Source organism: Phytophthora parasitica, assembly GCF_000247585.1.
Source record: "Phytophthora parasitica INRA-310 unplaced genomic scaffold supercont2.1, whole genome shotgun sequence".
Lineage (NCBI taxonomy): Eukaryota > Oomycota > Peronosporomycetes > Peronosporales > Peronosporaceae > Phytophthora > Phytophthora nicotianae.
Window position 1 is genome coordinate 3850160 of NW_008634126.1, and position 16831 is coordinate 3866990.

At 48.3% G+C, this 16831-nt stretch overlaps 6 protein-coding genes across 6 annotated transcripts; 3 read left to right on the forward strand and 3 right to left on the reverse strand.

Moving 5' to 3' along the window:
• Nucleotides 1–353: 353 nt before the first annotated feature.
• PPTG_20833 (hypothetical protein) lies at nucleotides 354–826 on the reverse strand (the record flags this gene model as incomplete). The annotated part of the gene is made up of 2 exons (XM_008893032.1): nucleotides 354–417; nucleotides 714–826. The coding sequence occupies 2 exons, from the start codon at nucleotides 824–826 to the stop codon at nucleotides 354–356; spliced, it is 177 nt and encodes a 58-aa protein (XP_008891280.1).
• Nucleotides 827–2065: 1239 nt separating this feature from the next.
• On the reverse strand, nucleotides 2066–10174 carry PPTG_20834 (AGC/PKC protein kinase; the record flags this gene model as incomplete). The annotated part of the gene is made up of 5 exons (XM_008893033.1): nucleotides 2066–5541; nucleotides 5604–7106; nucleotides 7257–8415; nucleotides 8512–9229; nucleotides 9288–10174. The coding sequence occupies 5 exons, from the start codon at nucleotides 10172–10174 to the stop codon at nucleotides 2066–2068; spliced, it is 7743 nt and encodes a 2580-aa protein (XP_008891281.1).
• A 69-nt stretch (nucleotides 10175–10243) lies between these two features.
• On the forward strand, nucleotides 10244–11041 carry PPTG_01050 (hypothetical protein; the record flags this gene model as incomplete). Its single annotated transcript, XM_008892647.1, has 5 exons — nucleotides 10244–10325; nucleotides 10420–10508; nucleotides 10596–10662; nucleotides 10744–10839; nucleotides 10962–11041. The coding sequence occupies 5 exons, from the start codon at nucleotides 10244–10246 to the stop codon at nucleotides 11039–11041; spliced, it is 414 nt and encodes a 137-aa protein (XP_008890895.1).
• Nucleotides 11042–11152: 111 nt separating this feature from the next.
• PPTG_01051 (hypothetical protein) lies at nucleotides 11153–11884 on the forward strand (the record flags this gene model as incomplete). The annotated part of the gene is made up of 2 exons (XM_008892648.1): nucleotides 11153–11195; nucleotides 11259–11884. The coding sequence occupies 2 exons, from the start codon at nucleotides 11153–11155 to the stop codon at nucleotides 11882–11884; spliced, it is 669 nt and encodes a 222-aa protein (XP_008890896.1).
• On the reverse strand, nucleotides 11703–13904 carry PPTG_01052 (hypothetical protein). The gene is made up of 7 exons (XM_008892649.1): nucleotides 13741–13904; nucleotides 13551–13663; nucleotides 13361–13478; nucleotides 12934–13295; nucleotides 12670–12871; nucleotides 12351–12603; nucleotides 11703–12290 (listed from the first exon to the last, which is right to left on the reverse strand). Exons 1-7 carry the CDS (start codon nucleotides 13781–13783, stop codon nucleotides 11996–11998), a joined length of 1386 nt encoding a protein of 461 aa, XP_008890897.1. The 5' UTR covers nucleotides 13784–13904; the 3' UTR covers nucleotides 11703–11995.
• A 410-nt stretch (nucleotides 13905–14314) lies between these two features.
• On the forward strand, nucleotides 14315–15951 carry PPTG_20835 (hypothetical protein; the record flags this gene model as incomplete). The annotated part of the gene is made up of 4 exons (XM_008893034.1): nucleotides 14315–14401; nucleotides 14710–14902; nucleotides 15337–15389; nucleotides 15724–15951. The coding sequence occupies 4 exons, from the start codon at nucleotides 14315–14317 to the stop codon at nucleotides 15949–15951; spliced, it is 561 nt and encodes a 186-aa protein (XP_008891282.1).
• Nucleotides 15952–16831: the final 880 nt, after the last annotated feature.

The window sequence follows — 16831 nt, forward strand, 5'->3', positions numbered from 1 at the left end:
GGGCGAGAGTGGAGACGATCGGCCGGCCAAGCTGCAAATTGCGGCGACTGACACGTGTTCTTAGTATAATTAACTTGATTATTGTATGGGCCAATGTACTTCCCGCTACAGCTTCTAATCTTGAACCGAAGACATTTGTTCCTGATCAGCAAAATTCCACTCTGTGATTTCTTTAAGTCCTAGCTGTCCAATACTTTCTGCCCATCCTTTGGATGTCCTTTCTATCCCCTCTGTAGCCTGGTTGCGTGGTACTTAGCGTGGGTACAAATAAGTTAATGTATCATCAGTAGATCGAGTCCTTGGAGGTGGATCGTATGTCCAAATGATTGCACCATATCGATCCACTCCGATGATTACGTAATCTTCAAGATGATGACGTAGTCCCTGACGCGCCGTCGTCGTCCACGAGTCTCAGAGCTGGATCGGGTCACCTCCCATCAATCAGTCCCTTGTTCCCAGAAGCCAACTGTCACATCACCACATATGTAGCATGCCGACGTAGGAACGAGAACTTTAACGATAAATCCAAATGTAACTTGTTGTATTCTGATTTCTTCTCTCTTTAGAAGAAAAATCACAACTGAGCTTCACCCCCACGGTCTCCCCACGACCAAGAAGCTCCTTACCTGTCCGCAAATCTCTCCTAAGTGGCGGTCCACAACGGGGTACCTCCACATTCCCTTCACTTTTGTCCCATTCTAGACGTGGAACACCGACGTCTGCTCCTCATGGCCTCTTCGGTAGGAGTCCTACTAGGACGTGGTGCGCGGAGTCTCCAGCGAGCAGACTTTTTGAATGCAATCCGCGAGAAAGGCGAATCCACCATCTAGCTGTAGACCGCGACACTACTTGAGGCGGTTTAAGTTGCAAGTCTGATCCTCAGGTGTGATAAGACAGACGGACGGCGTCAAGTCGCGTCTTATATGTTTCTAAAAGCATTTATAGGGGGAGAAAATAAAAAGCAGATAAAAGGCCACTTTACCACCATGGATATTCGCTGGATATTGTACAGTACGATTTCAGAGCTTCTCATCGCATACTATGTATAAATCGAACTACTAGCTGATTCGCTTGATAGCACTGTAGCAATGGTCTCAGACTTTAACAAGGCGAACAATGATGGAAAAATAAGGGGAGGATGGGTAGTATACCGGCATCAGCAGGAAAGAGGATGGACATTCGTGCTGGCAGGATGCACCCACGAACGAAATAGGCGCAGCCAAATCGAAACCCCAGCCTACGTAGTGCACCAAGGAATCAAGGAGTTAGCCGCCAGAACGCTCTACACCAAGCTTGCTTTTTTACGAGTTATCACTCTGGATGCAACACTAGAACAACGTATTGCAAACAAAGAATGTGAAGTAAATTCAAGATTGGCTAATCAACTCTACGCTCAATCCGCTACGGCACATGCTAAAAACCACATACGCGACTGTGTGGGAAAAACCTACACAAGCAAAAATACAAGCAGCCAAGCTCCTAGTTTCCAGAGACAGCACCCACACCTTGACATGCAGCACCAAGTGTCATACGGAGCTACGTCCGCAAAACAGAACCACAGACCCCAACAGGTCATATGTATTTTTATATATAAATTCACTGATAGGCCGGATACATAATCTCGAGTTTACATGTATATCAGCTTTTTTTATATATCTTTCATCTGTATCCATAGCAATGGTCTAAACGGAGTCTTTTGAAAACTAAAATTAATAATAGCAAGGGATTCTATTTGTTGAAACAAGCGAAGGACGTCTTCAAAATTAAATACTGAAACCGATATGATTTTATTGGTCGTATTGAGTACCACATATTTTCTTTGCAATAGCTACCGGTATTAAACACAGCGGTTTAGAGGATTCTAGTTGCATGGATCTGTGTGTTACGGTACTTCACTCTATTGGCACTGCGCTAAGCGAACCACCAAAGCATGGATCATATTTTTCTTAGTTTGAAATCCGACAGTGGCTGCGGATTGCGTTTCAACAGTAAAGAAAAATAAAATATTTCACTACCCTTTTACTTTTATGAAAAAATCAAAGAAAGCAATCAGGAGTTGTGATTATTAGGCCTTCACGTCGTCATTATTTCCACGAAGTGGGGTCTTTCGCCTCGCTTTCATAAGTCCAGCTACTCCACCACCAACCAAGACGGGTCCCTCCGGCTCACCGTCGTCGAAGGACATCGAACCTGCTTTCCTGCTTAATCCCTTGGAACCGGATTTTTCAAGCCAAATTGGCTGCTGCTTCGATTTGCGACTTCCATCGTTCATGGAGTCATCGTCGTCGGCTCCAGCGATTCGTCGACTAATTCCGGGAGCTGAATTCGGTGGCGGGAATACATCTACCATCATCTGCGTCTCCTCAACAGGAACCGACCGCGGAGGGCGTAACGCAGCAACTCGTCGTACATGTGAGGCACGACTTCCACGTACGCAGGTCGTTCTATCTGCGTCGAAGTGATCTGCATTGTTGCCTTCGTCGTCGTTTCTTGCCGCTTGAGCCATGAGAGCTTGGAGTCTTCGCTGCAAAGCTGCTGAACAGCTAGCTTGGATAAAAGAACTGAACTGTTCTTCACTTGTAGAGCGTAAGAATCGCACGATTTTGATCGACGCAGTCTTTATCATTGGACTCGGATGCGTCATACACGATCCAAGGAATGGCACAACGTTCTCCAAGCCTAGTGGCTCTGACGATGATTTTGCGCCTCGACCGGTTGGTTTGCGCCAGCTTGAAAGTGCTCCTTCTCCACTGCTATCAATAACAACTAGAAATTCATAAAGAAGTTCCAGTCGCAGAGTCAGTTGCCAGCGTAGCTTAGTGAAAGCGATTTTCCTTGCTACTATCGATTCTCCAGCACTGCCACTCATATCACTTTGCTCTGGAGCACTGAGGATAGCGTTACAGACAGCATTCTTCCCTACAGCACTTTTACCCGCCACAAGACGCAGTATATCTCGTACTTTCAGGCGGACCCGAACATTCTCACTAGCGCTTTGCTGTACAACACTACGGATCGTGGAACCCAGTACGAGATGCACTCCCCACTCTCCCCATGGAATTGCATAGCTTGCATTTTGAGTCGGAGGGTCAACGAGTAGTTGAAGCAAGTCAAATGCAGCCAAGCAGACAGTAGGTGCCGCGTCCAGAGTGAGCTGCTTGACCAAAAGACAGCAAGTCTCCCAAGCGCCTTTGAATGCCATATCTGGAGAGGAATCTACGAGATAATCCACCAGTTTATCAACCCCAAGACACCGTTGAACACGACTATCAGTCGGAGACGTAAGCAGTTCAGTGATTTCTGCAGTACAAATCTGCTGGAGCTTGTGAGCATCGGCACCCAGCACTCTCTGCAGCTTCCTCCCGCTCTCAATCTCTGATCGGCTACTATCGTCGTTCTCTCTACTCATGGAACTTGGAAGCGTCTTGGTTATCTGCACCACACTACGTGTGATAGTCTCTCGGATCGAAGGCTTAAGCTCAGCTAAGAAGCTGTTGAGATCCACTTCGCCATACGAATCGTTCGTGCCGCCATTTGTGGCTTCATAGATGGTCACGTACGTTGTAATAGCAGCATTGCGTACATCAACGTGTTTGTTTTCCAATGCTGATATGACGATACCCAAGATACGTGACACCTCTGGTTGTTCGTGGTTCTCACCCGCTGGCGCCTCTCTTACTAGCATCGTGAACAACCTCAACAGCTCTCCGATAACCAGTGGAGAAGATGCTACAGCGCTTGATGAAGACGTTAGCTGCTGGTACTTTTCAGCCAGCATTTTACACATCCGAGCGTGGCCAACGTGTGTTAGAGACGCCATTGAGTGCAACAGCGTAAAGCAGTCTTGTCGTAGTCGTTGCTTGGTATCTCCCAGCTTCTGTAGCACCAGACCCACCACATTCTCCAAGATTTCATCCACATATTGATTCTCCGAAGACACCAAAGGCAAGAACTCGGCAGCTATGACTTGAAACAAGCGCAAGGCGCACTGGAAAACACGAGCGACCGTGTCGTTCAAGCCGATTTCGAGCATCTGAGCCAGCATCCCAAGTGCCTCCAGTGTCTTTGGCAGAGCAGAGTCATTAACCACTCGACCGCTGGCACAACACAAAACTTGGCGTTCGACTTCTCGAATTGCAGCCTCACGCTGAGCCCACGCCTTGTCCAGTAGACAACGCACCAGTTCTTCTCCAAAGCCTTGAATGATGTTAGAGAACATTTTCCTCTGCTCAGTGGTTAATGCTGTACCATAAGGAAGCTGAACAGATTGAGACTGAGCTGCACTGCTCGATTGTGAAGAACTAGTTGCAGATAGTGAAGGGTTAGTGAGTACTGGTCGATGTTTCGTGGACGATCCAGAGGCAGTAGGCGGACGAATCGTCCCTGAAGTACCAGGTCGAGCCGTTTCGGTGGGGATATCGAAGTCATCCACCTCATCCATGAGCATATCGGACTCCATCACGCCTCTTTCCACCAGTTTAGAGATGAGTTTCTGGCGAGAAGACCGAGCTAGAGCGTCTAGAAACGGCATCGCGGCACTACGAGCCACTTGCATCGTGTCAGCCACAATCTGCAGCGACATCTGACGCACATTCTGGTCCTTGTGCTCACAGACTTGTAGTGCAAGTTGCAGCATGTTTCGAATCGGCAACAGCCCTTCGTCATCCGAGCTCTCGATGATACCGAATTCCAGCATCAGCTTCGACACGAGAGCCATTTTGTTGGTCAAGTACGTGGCTGATAGTGTTTGTGGAGACGAGTTACGGTCGCATGCTATCAGTTCTTCCAGTAGAAATACCGGACCGATACAAGAAGCCTGTCGGGATAACAGCAGCAAGGCATCTTCTGTTGCAACGTGTAGTCGGTTCTTGGAGTCTCCGAGTTTAACCAGTAGACGAGGGATCAATGGACGTATCAAGTCGTGTACAACGTTCACATCCGTAGGAGAAGCCACTGCACCCTCGCACGCGATACTAACCTCCATGAGCAGCGAAACTCCAGCCTCAAAGACCGAGTTGACGCGATCCTGAAGCGCCTGCATTAGTGTCGTTTGCATCGCACTTACGAGAGTTCGACGGGATGCATTTTGACTGGCAAACGAGAGTTGACGCGTCTCCACCAAGTACTGCAAGTAGCTCAAAGCCTCGACTCGAGGAGCCCATGCATTTGAGAATAAACACCGCGTCGCCTTTTCTCCAAAACATGCCAGCATGTCACCTGCGAGGTCTTTATTCTGTCCTTGGATGGGCTCTGCGTACGGTAGATCATCTTCTCGTTGAGAGGCTTTAGTACGCGGTGAGAGCATCGCTGTGCGGATGTCAAAAGCAGCAGTATTACTGTTGTCAATCCCATTCCGACCATCCGTGTCTGAAGACTCATCAGCTCTGTTAGACAACCGTTTACTCTTTTGAAGAGCATTCTTCAGTCCAGTGTTGATCTTGGCTTGAATAGAGGGTTTTAACTGTTGGTTCTGTTGTTTAAACAGAGATTCACACCAATTCTTCGTGTGCTCATAAATCCCATCAGTTGTCCCCTTCATTCCTGCAACAAAATAAAAGTTAGTAATGGAACGGGATTTTTTATCACAAAAATGCGATCCTTACCAGACTCTTCACATCGAATTACAAGGCACTGTACCAACAGATCGATCGAAGCTGTTCGTACGTGAACACTGGAATTTTCTAACCCCACCATACTGATTTTCAGAGCGTCAGCGAAGCTTAACCCGCTAGTCTTCTCGTCCAACCGATACTGGTTGGTAATCGCGGTAAGGACCTTAATCGCCACGAGCTGATGACGCCGCGATACGTTCGTGTTGGATACAGACGGCTCGGTACTATTCTGACTTGGAGACAGCGGTGGCGTCGTAGACGACATCATCATTTGTGAAATCTGTAGCGTCAAATATCGCGTGATATCTGTGCTCTTACAGATCAAGAAAAGCAGTGATGACACGGCTTCGCTCGAGTCTTTCTCATTCGAACCTGCTCCTCTTAGCAGCAACGCAGTCGCAATACGCTGAAGCACTGGACGTTCCTCATGAAACCCTTTAGTATGGAAGTCTTTGTCACTCATCACCGCATTAAATGCAATCTTCAGCAGCGACGTACAGCAGCTCGAAGCCACTTGTGAAACAGCATCTTGGAGAGCGATTTCCATCATGAAACATGCGCCATCAAACATTTTCACGAGTTTCTTCCCTTTGAAAACATTCTGGAAACACATACTGGCATCATTGATCGCTGCGACGCGGGTCTTCCACGCTTTACTCCTAAAAGCTCTAGCTATTTCAGCTCCGAAGGCACTTTTCACACTTTCCATTCCCCCTTTAGTTTTGTCATCTCCTTCAAACTCGTCGTCATCGTCATTATCTCCTGAGCCTGTTTCTAGATCATTATCCTCATTCTGTACATCATATTCATCTGGGAGTAACAATGGCAACACAGCACTATGAGCCACGTCCACGGGCGTTCTCCCGTCACCGTCACAGGCGTGAACATCAGCTCCTGCTTCGATCAATAACTTGACGATCGCTGGGTGGTTTTGGGCACTGGCAAAATGTAGCGGCGTCTTACTGTTCCTCCGAGTACCGGACAGTTCAGCATTGCACTCAACAAGAAAGTTCGCGACGTCTTCATGGCCTCTAAAGCTGGCGATCTGTAATGGTGTAAATATCCCCAGATCTTCATCTCGAGGCTCAATATCACCGCGATCACTATAGTCCGTATCAATATCTGCTCCGTTCGAGACGAGCCACTTGACCAGTGAGAGGTTACCACTACTCGCAGCGTAGAACAAAGGAGTGTGTCCAAAGGCATTGGGCTCATTGAGAAAGGCTGTGGCAAAGCCTTCGCACATGAGCAAATACTTGCACGCGTCCACGTTACCATTATCACAGGCATAGTGCAGTAACGAGTTGTTGGTTTTCGGCTCTACGATCGACTGGATCGAACTCTGAGCGTTGGATTCAGACTCATCATGGAGAACGACCTGGAGATAGTCCCGAACTGCTTCGAAATCGTCCTGCTGCGCTGCTTGGAACAGTTCCTTGAGCGTCAGCTTCTGTGCATGATCTTTGGTCATCGAGAGGATTCGATTTATGCCTTCTAGAGTGAGGGCTGCGTCAATATCTTGGCACCGACGACTCGTTGCAACGGACACGATGCCAGGAACCGACGTCCATCGAAAAACTACTAATTTCTCAAAATATAAGCACTACATTGTGTTGCTTCTGCAGAGTAGGTCGACAATTTGACTCATTTGAGGTCTTTGGGCTGGATTCGGTTGTAGTAGCATCCGAAGGAGTGATCTCAAGGACGAGCTTGTCGCGATGGGGAGTTTTTGAAGAAGTTCACCGATGCTTTTGGTGTGGAAGATGAGCGATTGCGTACTTTGTGCTGGTTGGTTTGGAGCCGATAGGATTAGTTGTTGTCGTTGCCACATGAATAAAGCTTCGCATAATGCACAACCAAGCATCCAGGAGTCAGCTTTTGCTGTGATTTGAGCTTCTTTCACGACTTCGGGTGGTGCGTAGTTATAGTTGAAACAATCGTGCATGTTGGAATCTTGGAAATTGGCAGCTTCGAAGTCGTGTTTCCACGCTGATAATCCGCCGATTTTCACGTGGATAGAGTTATCAGCGCTGCCGGCAATGTAGACATTCCCCAAGTTGACATTCAAATGTAGTAAACCAAGACTGTGCATAGCTGCTAGCCCGGATGCAACTTCTCGGAATACGTTCCGTAAATGCTGCTCCACTGCTGAATATTTGACATTTTCGTTAATGAAATGTCTTTGGTAATGAATCAACCAACTGCCGCAGTCGAAGTATTCTGTTACAACGAATACAACTGGCCGGCATTCAACGAGTAGACCCAATTCTGAGAACAATTGAAACATGTGCTTATCCACAGACTCCACCTCTGCTACAAAGGGACTTCGTAGAGTTTTCTGCATGTTTGCTACTTGAGAAAAAATATAGCCCGCCATTTTCTCTGTCCGACATGGAATTGTTTGAAGAACGAGGCGTTTGGATAATCGTTTGGACTTCACACTATTGTCCCTGGCTGCGAGAACCATTTTATGAGGTGGGGTGAAAGATAAACAACGCTCAAACTCAAGACGTAATAGACATCCAGACGGATTCACGCAGTGCTCAACCAATCGAATGAAAGCGTCATGTGCAGCGTCCTCAATACGCAGCAGTGGACGCTCAAGGATCCGTCGATTGCGCTCGAGCATGATCACCATGTGACGCTCTTCGATGTACATTGATTTCCGCTCTTGCTCTTCATTTTCAAACACTTTCACTCGCTCTGGCACTTCAGAAGTGGGCGGTTCATTGGCATGTTTTCTTGGTGATCGTGTGGCTTTCTTCTTGTGAGCCCTTCGTCGAGGTTTATCGTTATCGGATGACTCCTCAATGGCAATCGATTCAACGAGTCTAATGAGAGAAACTAAGGTTTCTCGTACAGCCATAAAAATGGTATCTGTTTGCTCTCCGAATCCAACGATTTCGTACTTCGTATCCACAATACTCGAGTTTTGTTCTTGCTTATCTTGTCGAGCTGGTTCAATTATTTCGATAGGAATGCCATTTTTTCCGTCTCGCTCCTGAACAAAGCGGAGCTCTTCAGCTTTCACGCGTAACGTTAGCATTGTAGGCCAGTGACTGCGGTATTCGCTCTCAATTTCCTCTTGTTCCCTTCTCCACAGTTCCCATTTTCTCCTTCGACACAAACAGCAATACACGGGAGAACTCTCTTCCAGTCGAATTAGTCGATGGTGATGGTTTTTTTCCCATTCTTCTTTCGGTGCCACAAAACTCTCACGTTCTGCACCAAAACTTTTCTTCTTTTCTCGTTGTCGAGCAGCTTCTAGCTGCGCCTCATGCTCTTTTAGGACAGCAAGTTCATGTTCGATCTTCTTCGCTGAGAGTGCCCCCATTCTTGCTTGAGCAAGACTTACTCCACCGGACGACGCTGCTGCTATAATCGCTGCAATATCATTTTCGGCGTCCTCAACGGCTGCTTTAACACCAGCATAATGATCCAGCACCTCCTCTAAAATACTCACAAACTCTCGGAACTCACTTACAGTGATCAAATGTGGACCAATAGCATCCTTCTTGTCAGCCTGTGACACAAAATCAACTAAGAATCGCTGCAACTCTGGGGAGCCAAGAAGCTCAGCGAGTCCTCGAACTTTGGCGGCATACTTTTGTGGTTTCCTAAAGTGACAAACCAGTAAGAAAACACTCAATCTACCACTCATAAAAGAACACTTACTCTTTTGAAAAGACTCCAAACAGGATTTGAAGCAAGTGTAGTTTGCCCGTTCCAGCTTCATCTATTGTATCGAAAACATTGCGCACATTCTTGTCATATTTCAACTCAGAGAGTCTCTCCTCAGCCATCGTTTTCTCGGCAATTTCCGGCTCAAGTTTCATTTGCATTTCTCTTTTGCGTTCCTTCATCTCCGCCAGCATCTGCGGCGTCGTAAGCAATAGTATTCGTTGCTTCTGTAACTCGGTACTGCACTTAATCTTCCCAAGCAGATACTTCATGAGATCGGAACGAAACTGAATCAACATGTGCTGGTGCTTCTGCAACGACTCGACTTTCGCATGGTGTTGTCTTCGAACTCTTCTCACTGCTCGTCGTTTTACTTCCCGTTCTAACTCACGTTCTTGTTGCCATCTTCGTGATTCCTCTGCAGTAAATAAACTCCCCACTTCTCGTGGCTTTTTACTCTCCTCTGAACCTCCAGTGCCAATCTTTGGTATCAAAATATTCGTATACGCTGTGACTGTGCGATCATGAAGATGTTTCTTCTTCTTCTCATCATTTGCTGCGTTTTTCAAGAATCTCTTTTCCGCTACGGGTGACATGAATTTCCGCTTAACTTTTGTTTTTTTCACTTGTTCGGCATTTTTCTCAATGTTTTCGATAATTTTCACCATGACATCCGCCACGCCAACTGCGACGGAGTAGACGCTGTACTGTTCTCGTGGTTTCTCGATGTCGATGGGTTTGTGTGCATTGTCGACGGTCTCACCTGAAACTTCGGGTTCTTCGTCGGGTAATTCCCACACAGATTCGCCTGTGATGCTGTTGTAGAAGTAAATGTTGCCATAGTCGTCCGAGTGCACCTGCCACTTGCCCGTCTGCGTCATGCCCAGCGCTGTATAAACCGATAATAACCGGTTGGCACAAGGACGTTACACGTGGCAGATCTAAGTAGCATGAGCTCGACGGTGTCGACTCTGCTGTCCTTCCTGTTTGTAGGGGCGCTCTGGGGATGTACCAACCCGCTTATTAAACGAGGTGAGGGACTGGGCCAGTTGATGAGGCGCTTGATAGAGAGTTGCTGATGAGTTTACTCGGATAATGTGGTTTTCGGGTGTGCTGGAATAATTAGGAAGCGATGACAACGTTATCTATACTCGAAAGGACAATAGCGTCGGGGAATTCGCTAAGCAACTTGTGGGACTGGTGAGGAACTGGCAGGTGAGACTTTGAGTCGTTGCAGATAGATTTTTTTATTCCTACTGGGAAGTTTACAGAGTTGCGGGGTTTTGTTGTCTTTTGTTATAGTTTGTGTTGCCTTTCGCTCTGAACCAGAGTGGATCTGTCGTCTACGTCTACCTGCTCGGCTCAGCAGGTGCGTCTTCCCAGCAGCGCTGCTACAAGCTTTATCCTTGTTACGTACATGTATTGACTTTTATTCTCTGGTGCTTGATAGACATCTCGAATGCTGTACCCATTTGCAACTCGCTGACATTCGTGTTCACGGCCATCACAAGTCGTCTCCTTGGGGAGAAGCCTCAGCGCCCTGCCTGTACGTGCAAGAACCTCCTTCTTCGCTGGAGCCATGATTCCATCTATCTGACTGACCGTCAATTTGTTTTGCTTGCCGCCTTGTCTACGCTATTCGACGATGTCACCGCTATAACGCTGTAGCCACTTACACCGGCATGGTGCTTATTCTTCTGGGTGTGGCCATTTGCTTCAACAGCAAGCAAGGCATGTCCTCGCCATAGGATGGATACACACGTGACCTGCAGCACCGCGCGTTCCCCATACAAATGCCCATACAAAAAATGTAGTGGTGTTGCCACACCAAAAATACACAAGTAAAAAACACCTTTACCATGAGCAGCTCAGACGAAGATGATGGCGACTACGTCCCCGAAGGTGCGCCGTATTCACTCGCAGTCGCTGCTCTATGCACCTATTAACTGTTTTCACAATCCGTAGCCGACGAGGAAGAGGACGGCGACGTCATTGAAGCGGATGATACCGCAGATATGCAAGGAAGCGTCACAACGGACTCGCACCTGGATGCACTGTGGGATGACATTAATGCGTCTACTGCGGTGTCCAAGACGGCAGCGAACAAGACAGCAAAGTTACTGAGTGGGATGACTAAGAAGACCAAGCCTAAGCGCTCAGCCGTCAAGAAGAAGAAGCGGAAACTACGCGAGTTCTCTTTTCCCATACTTAGTGTGGACGTTAAGAAGTCCAGGAAAGACTTAACTAAGTTCGCAGCATCCAACCAAAAGGTGGAGCGAGTGGTCAAATTCGCTGGAAAGCAATACAACGTATCAACGAGTGCTGGTACTGTTAAATCCGAGAAGAAAGGGCTGGATAAGGTGTTGGAATCACTCGATGAGCCTAAAAAGGTGTCGACAATGGAGAAATCGTCGCTTGACTGGGACAAATTCAAGGAGAAGGAAGGCATCGAAGACGAACTCACACACTACACTAAAGATGGGTACATTGAGAAGCAGGAGTTCTTGCAGCGACTGGATCTCAAACGCTTTGAGATCGAGAAGGCTGAGCGTGATAAGCAACGCAAACTCCAGCAGCAGCCACCGAAATAAAGAAACAGCAGCAAAAATCTACTTGAAGTGTTCTTCGGTCCATCGTTATCATCTTATAAAACAGAAGAAAAAAACAAGCGAGGTCGCTGAAGTTCCCACTGGTCATGCTGTCTAGTCCACATCCATTGGGATGACATCCGGCGCCGTGTTGTCCTTTCCTTCATCCTGAACAGAACCGTTTGCTGTACTGGCACTGGCATCTGCTCCGTCGTCCGCGTTTCCTCGCTGATCCTTGTCGTCTCTATAGAATTCAGCCTCGTGCTGCCGCTTTCCGTCGTTATCGGTTCGCGAGTCGGGGTCCGCCGCATCTTCATCCTCCTCACGCAGCATGTGTGTAGGAGGCGCTTGATTCATCTGAACGCTCGGAGCTCCGGTTAACGCTCGGAGGTTCTCAAAGATTTTATGCCTGGTAAACATGTCGAGGTTAGTAGGGTGACAAAGGTACCATGGCTGGTTGTTAACATACTTGCACTCGTCCAGATACTCCTTGGAATTGGCGTTTTCTAGGTCCGGATCTGGTTCCAGATGAAGCTTGAAATTCGGTGCGTAGAACTCAAAGTAGTCATTGTACGGAATGTTGTTGGACACTTCTTCGTCCAGCAGAATTGACGTCTCGTAGGCCCATGCTCGCGATACATTACGGATTGTGTAGCCGCCTCCTCCCAGCACGAGCATTGGCAGACCGAAACTTTTCACAAATTTCACGCACTCACCGTGACCTAGTAGCAGAATTAATTAGTGTAAGTATGAATCGTAACGATGGTACCAAATAATAGTGAGTATACCTCTCGTAGTGACGTTGAAGCAGCCCAGTCGGTCACCCGTGAGCGAATCTGCACCACACTGTAGTACCACAGCTGACGGGCAGAACGTCTCCATAACCTTCTGGATTACCGGTTTAAACACGCTCTCGTAGCTCTCATCGTTCATGCCGCTCAGCAAGGGGAAGTTAACAGCGTAGTATTTACCATTCTTGGTCCCAATATCCTGTAAACGAGCATTCAATGAGTTTTTATCCACAACAAAACTCGTTTGGCCACAGTTCATACCTTGATGTCTCCTGTGCCCGGGAAAAAGTCTCCATACTTGTGGAACGACACCGTCATGACTCGGTCTGTGACGTAGAAGGCTTCCTCCACGCCGTCTCCATGGTGGACGTCAATATCAATATACAGCACGCGTGGATGATACTTCAGCAGCTCCAGGATGCCCAGCACGATGTCGTTCACGTAGCAGAAACCCGATCCCTCCGATTTTTTGGCATGATGCAGCCCTCCCGCCCAATTGATAGCAATATCGCACTGTCCGTGGTTCAAACGGCTCACAGCGTCTAACGTTCCTCCCGAGTAAATCTGACAGAAGTCGAAGATGCCGTCGAACACAGGGCAGTCGGTCAGGTCGCCCAAGTTGTCTGCATAAAATAATTATGAGCCTTGTCCCCTCTTTCAAGCGCTGATTACTGGTATACTCACGTACACTTTTGCAGCTCGGAGGTCAGATCCTTCTGGTTACTGGGACTGATTTTCTGCAGGAAATCAATGTAGTCGGGTGCGTGGAAGGCTTTGATCTCCTCGGCCGACGCGATGTGCGGCTCCTGTAAACGTAGAACAAAGTAGAGCGAGGTCAGCTCACTTTTTGTAGAATACAGAGGCTGTCTGCCACGTACGAAGATGTCCATCTTTCGGTACAGGTCGTAGTTGACCACCAGGTGGTGTGCCAATTTCATGCGGTGCGGCTTCATGGGGTGGCCCGGGCCATAGTAGAAGTGGCCTTCCTCGGCTGTGAGAGGGAGGGCGTAGTATGGTGGGTTAGTGTAAGGATGCGTGTAGAGAGAGCGGAGGGACAGCTGGACGTACGATGGTAGAAGTACGACACGCGCTTCTTGGTGGCGCTTGCCATCTTGGCTGCGAATGGTGCCGTTGGAGTCAAGCCCCATCCCGGCGGGAATAATGTTCTTGTTATTTGTATTTTTAGAACCCGTGGGTTCTTCCCATGGGCTATAACTAAAAAAGGGCTTTTTATATTTTTGATTGTAGCCCCCCCCCCCCCTATAATTGTGTGTATTTTTTTGTGATGTACATCACTCTTATTTACAGTCTCATATCTTTTTTTTTACTAATTAGATACATTAGTTCTCTGGATATTTATATCCTAACTTTCCGCTGGAAAGCGTCGACGATCCTGTCAAATAACATGTTTGTGGATATATCTGTAATTATTTGAAACCTAAGAGCGAATATTTATATGCTAAAATGACGCAGAAACTAATAAACTGTTTTCTTGTGTGCCCAAAAGGGTGAATGTTGTCCCAATCTGCCTAGAAAAACATTCAAGCAACCTTGTACGAATGTGATCCAGTCACATTCAAGCTACCTTATGGCTTCAACTTAGGGATTGAAGCCACTTCTGCTTCCTAGCAGAGGTGCGTTCATGACTCACCAAGGCTCCACTACAAGTAGAGACCTTCGACACAGTAACAAGTGTCCCCGTCGCAAGACGGATGAGATTTCATCTCGCGTTCGCACTTCCAGTGCCTCAGCTTATAGCTGACTCCCTTCCAGGGTGGAGCGCCGGGCATAGTTGCTTTCGAGTAAATCAAGACTCTCCACGACTTCACAAAGCCTTCACGTTCACTTGAACGATTAGCAAGCCCGGCTTGCACACACTCTTCTCATAAGAAAGCCCAGCTCTCTTCGAGGCTGAGCCCCGTTGCCCTCTACCTCCTCGAGGCACAACAGAACCCAGTTCTTCCCCAGTAGGGCGCCCCGCGCCTGCGGGGAGTTGCCGTTTTTCGGCGATGGCTCGAAGAGTTAACTCGCCCTTAGGTACCTGGTGCTTCTGCACGTAAAGCATCGGAGGATGCTGGCACTCTGTTCCTCAGCAAGAAGCTCTGCTTCTTCACCTTCAGCATAGGTGAGATCCATCGGTTCCGGAACGCTGGGAGAGCTCGCGCAACTAGCTCACCGACCAGGTCGAGCCAGCTTGAAGTTATGTTCGGCATTCAACCACCGCCTTCTCGTAAGAGGTAGGGTGTCCACGGAATACTTCCGTTCGAGCTGCGCTCATGCGGAGTCCCTCCATGAACACGGTCACAGTGACCAGTTCCGGAATAGGGTCTGCCTCCATCCCGGCAATCAGAGTTCTCAACTTTTGGACATGTCCCAGCAATTCCTTCTTACCCTGCCGGGTAGCAAGGAACTTTGACCGAACATGGTACGCCTGATTAGGCGAACTCGCGCGACATTTGCTACTTATCCAGTTCATGACAAAGAGTTGCATGCGATGAAGTATGCTTTAGTCAAGTTGCTACACTCCAAGCCTTTTGTGATCTATACTGATCATACGTCGTTACGCACAGCAACTCAGTCGCCGCATCTCTCTCAGATAATGGCAAGATGGCTTTCATTCTTTACCGAGGATAACTTCGAGGTGATCTGGGGCGCTTAACGTAGTGGCCTACGCGGTGTCGCGCAGGTCGGACTACGAGTTAGCCCATGTCACAACCGTAACGTCGTCAGTGCCTGACTTAATACGCACAGCGTATGCACAAGACGACATGTGTGTAGCTTTGCTACGTGCTCTAGGGAGCGAAGAGTTTAAAAACTCAGACAAGGCGTTGTCTGGGTAGATAGTTAAACATAGGTAGCGGTTTGGCCGCAATAAAAATAAATAAAACACTTCTGGGTTTAAAGCATAAGAGTTATTAGTGTTCTTAATAAATTTGAGCCCTGTTTCTTGGGCTGTAAGCTTCCTTCGGATCAGGAACTTAGTTTTAGGAACTCTTTGAGTCGTACGTCTTCCTCTGACGCTTAGCTAAGGCGGCCCGCTGGACTTGGTAGTACTTGCAGAAAATCCCGCACCTGGGTCGGTTGACTGTACCCTCTGCGACGATGGAACACTCAGTGTTCGCGATTTTGCGCCCAGGGCTGCAGGACGCGCTTAACAAGCTCATGTCTTTACTTGGCCCGGAGGGCGTGGCTCATCTTGCGTCGCAAGTTCCAGAGGCGGGGGCCGCCAGGCTGGAAAAAGATGAGCGCCGCAACGGCGGCAGCGTCGGTGACGCGTGACGTGTCTGCTAGACCGAAACCGCTCTTGGTGAGCGTGAAAGTCTTTGTGGGGAAGGATGGAGAGAATCTCCATCTCTGGACCCGTGGAGTCGAGATGTCCATAAGATCGACCCTGCTCCAGTCTGAGCAATAGCGCGCCGCGCTGGCTATCTCCAAGTTTGGATGTCGCGCTCGCGAGTGGGCAACTGACGTGCGGTATGTCAGTTGACACTGCGTCCCCACTTGGGATCAGGGCTAGGCTTAACCAATTACTTGCACAACTACAGCGCGAACTACGCGGAAATGGCGCGGACATTGTCGGATCTCCTTAGAAGGATGCACCGTGGTGCTGGAACGTTGACCACGACGAAGCCTTGAGGCTGTGAAGGAGAGCCTGTTACAGGCGCCAATTCTTGCGCTACCGGACCCCAAACGTCCGTTTCGCGTCGTCCGCGACGCCTCCGATTTTGCAATTGGTTGTGCTTTAATACAAGCAGAAACCGATGGGCGTGAACGTGCGATCGCGTTTGTTTCTTTCCAGCTCAAAGCTACAGAGAAGAATTAGCGCTACTGGCGCGAGCACGAGGCCGAGGCGCCGTGGTCCTGGATATTGGTTTGTCAGAATTTGATAGCAACGAGGTTGCTGTTTGTCCTGATGAGGATGAGCGTGGAGTGGCACGTAATCCACTGAGTGGTATGGATTAGTTGTATGGATCTGGTCGAGGTCCTACCTGTAACGGGGTTACACGCAAGTGGCTACATGTAGCCACTTGATTACGACAATGGGTTTCACGTTGGTGTGAGATACACCAATGGTTACATTTGACAGACCACTGGTCTGTGTGCATTTAGACTTCCTATTGGTTGAAAGGCGATCTCTTTCAACCAATTAGCTTAGCAG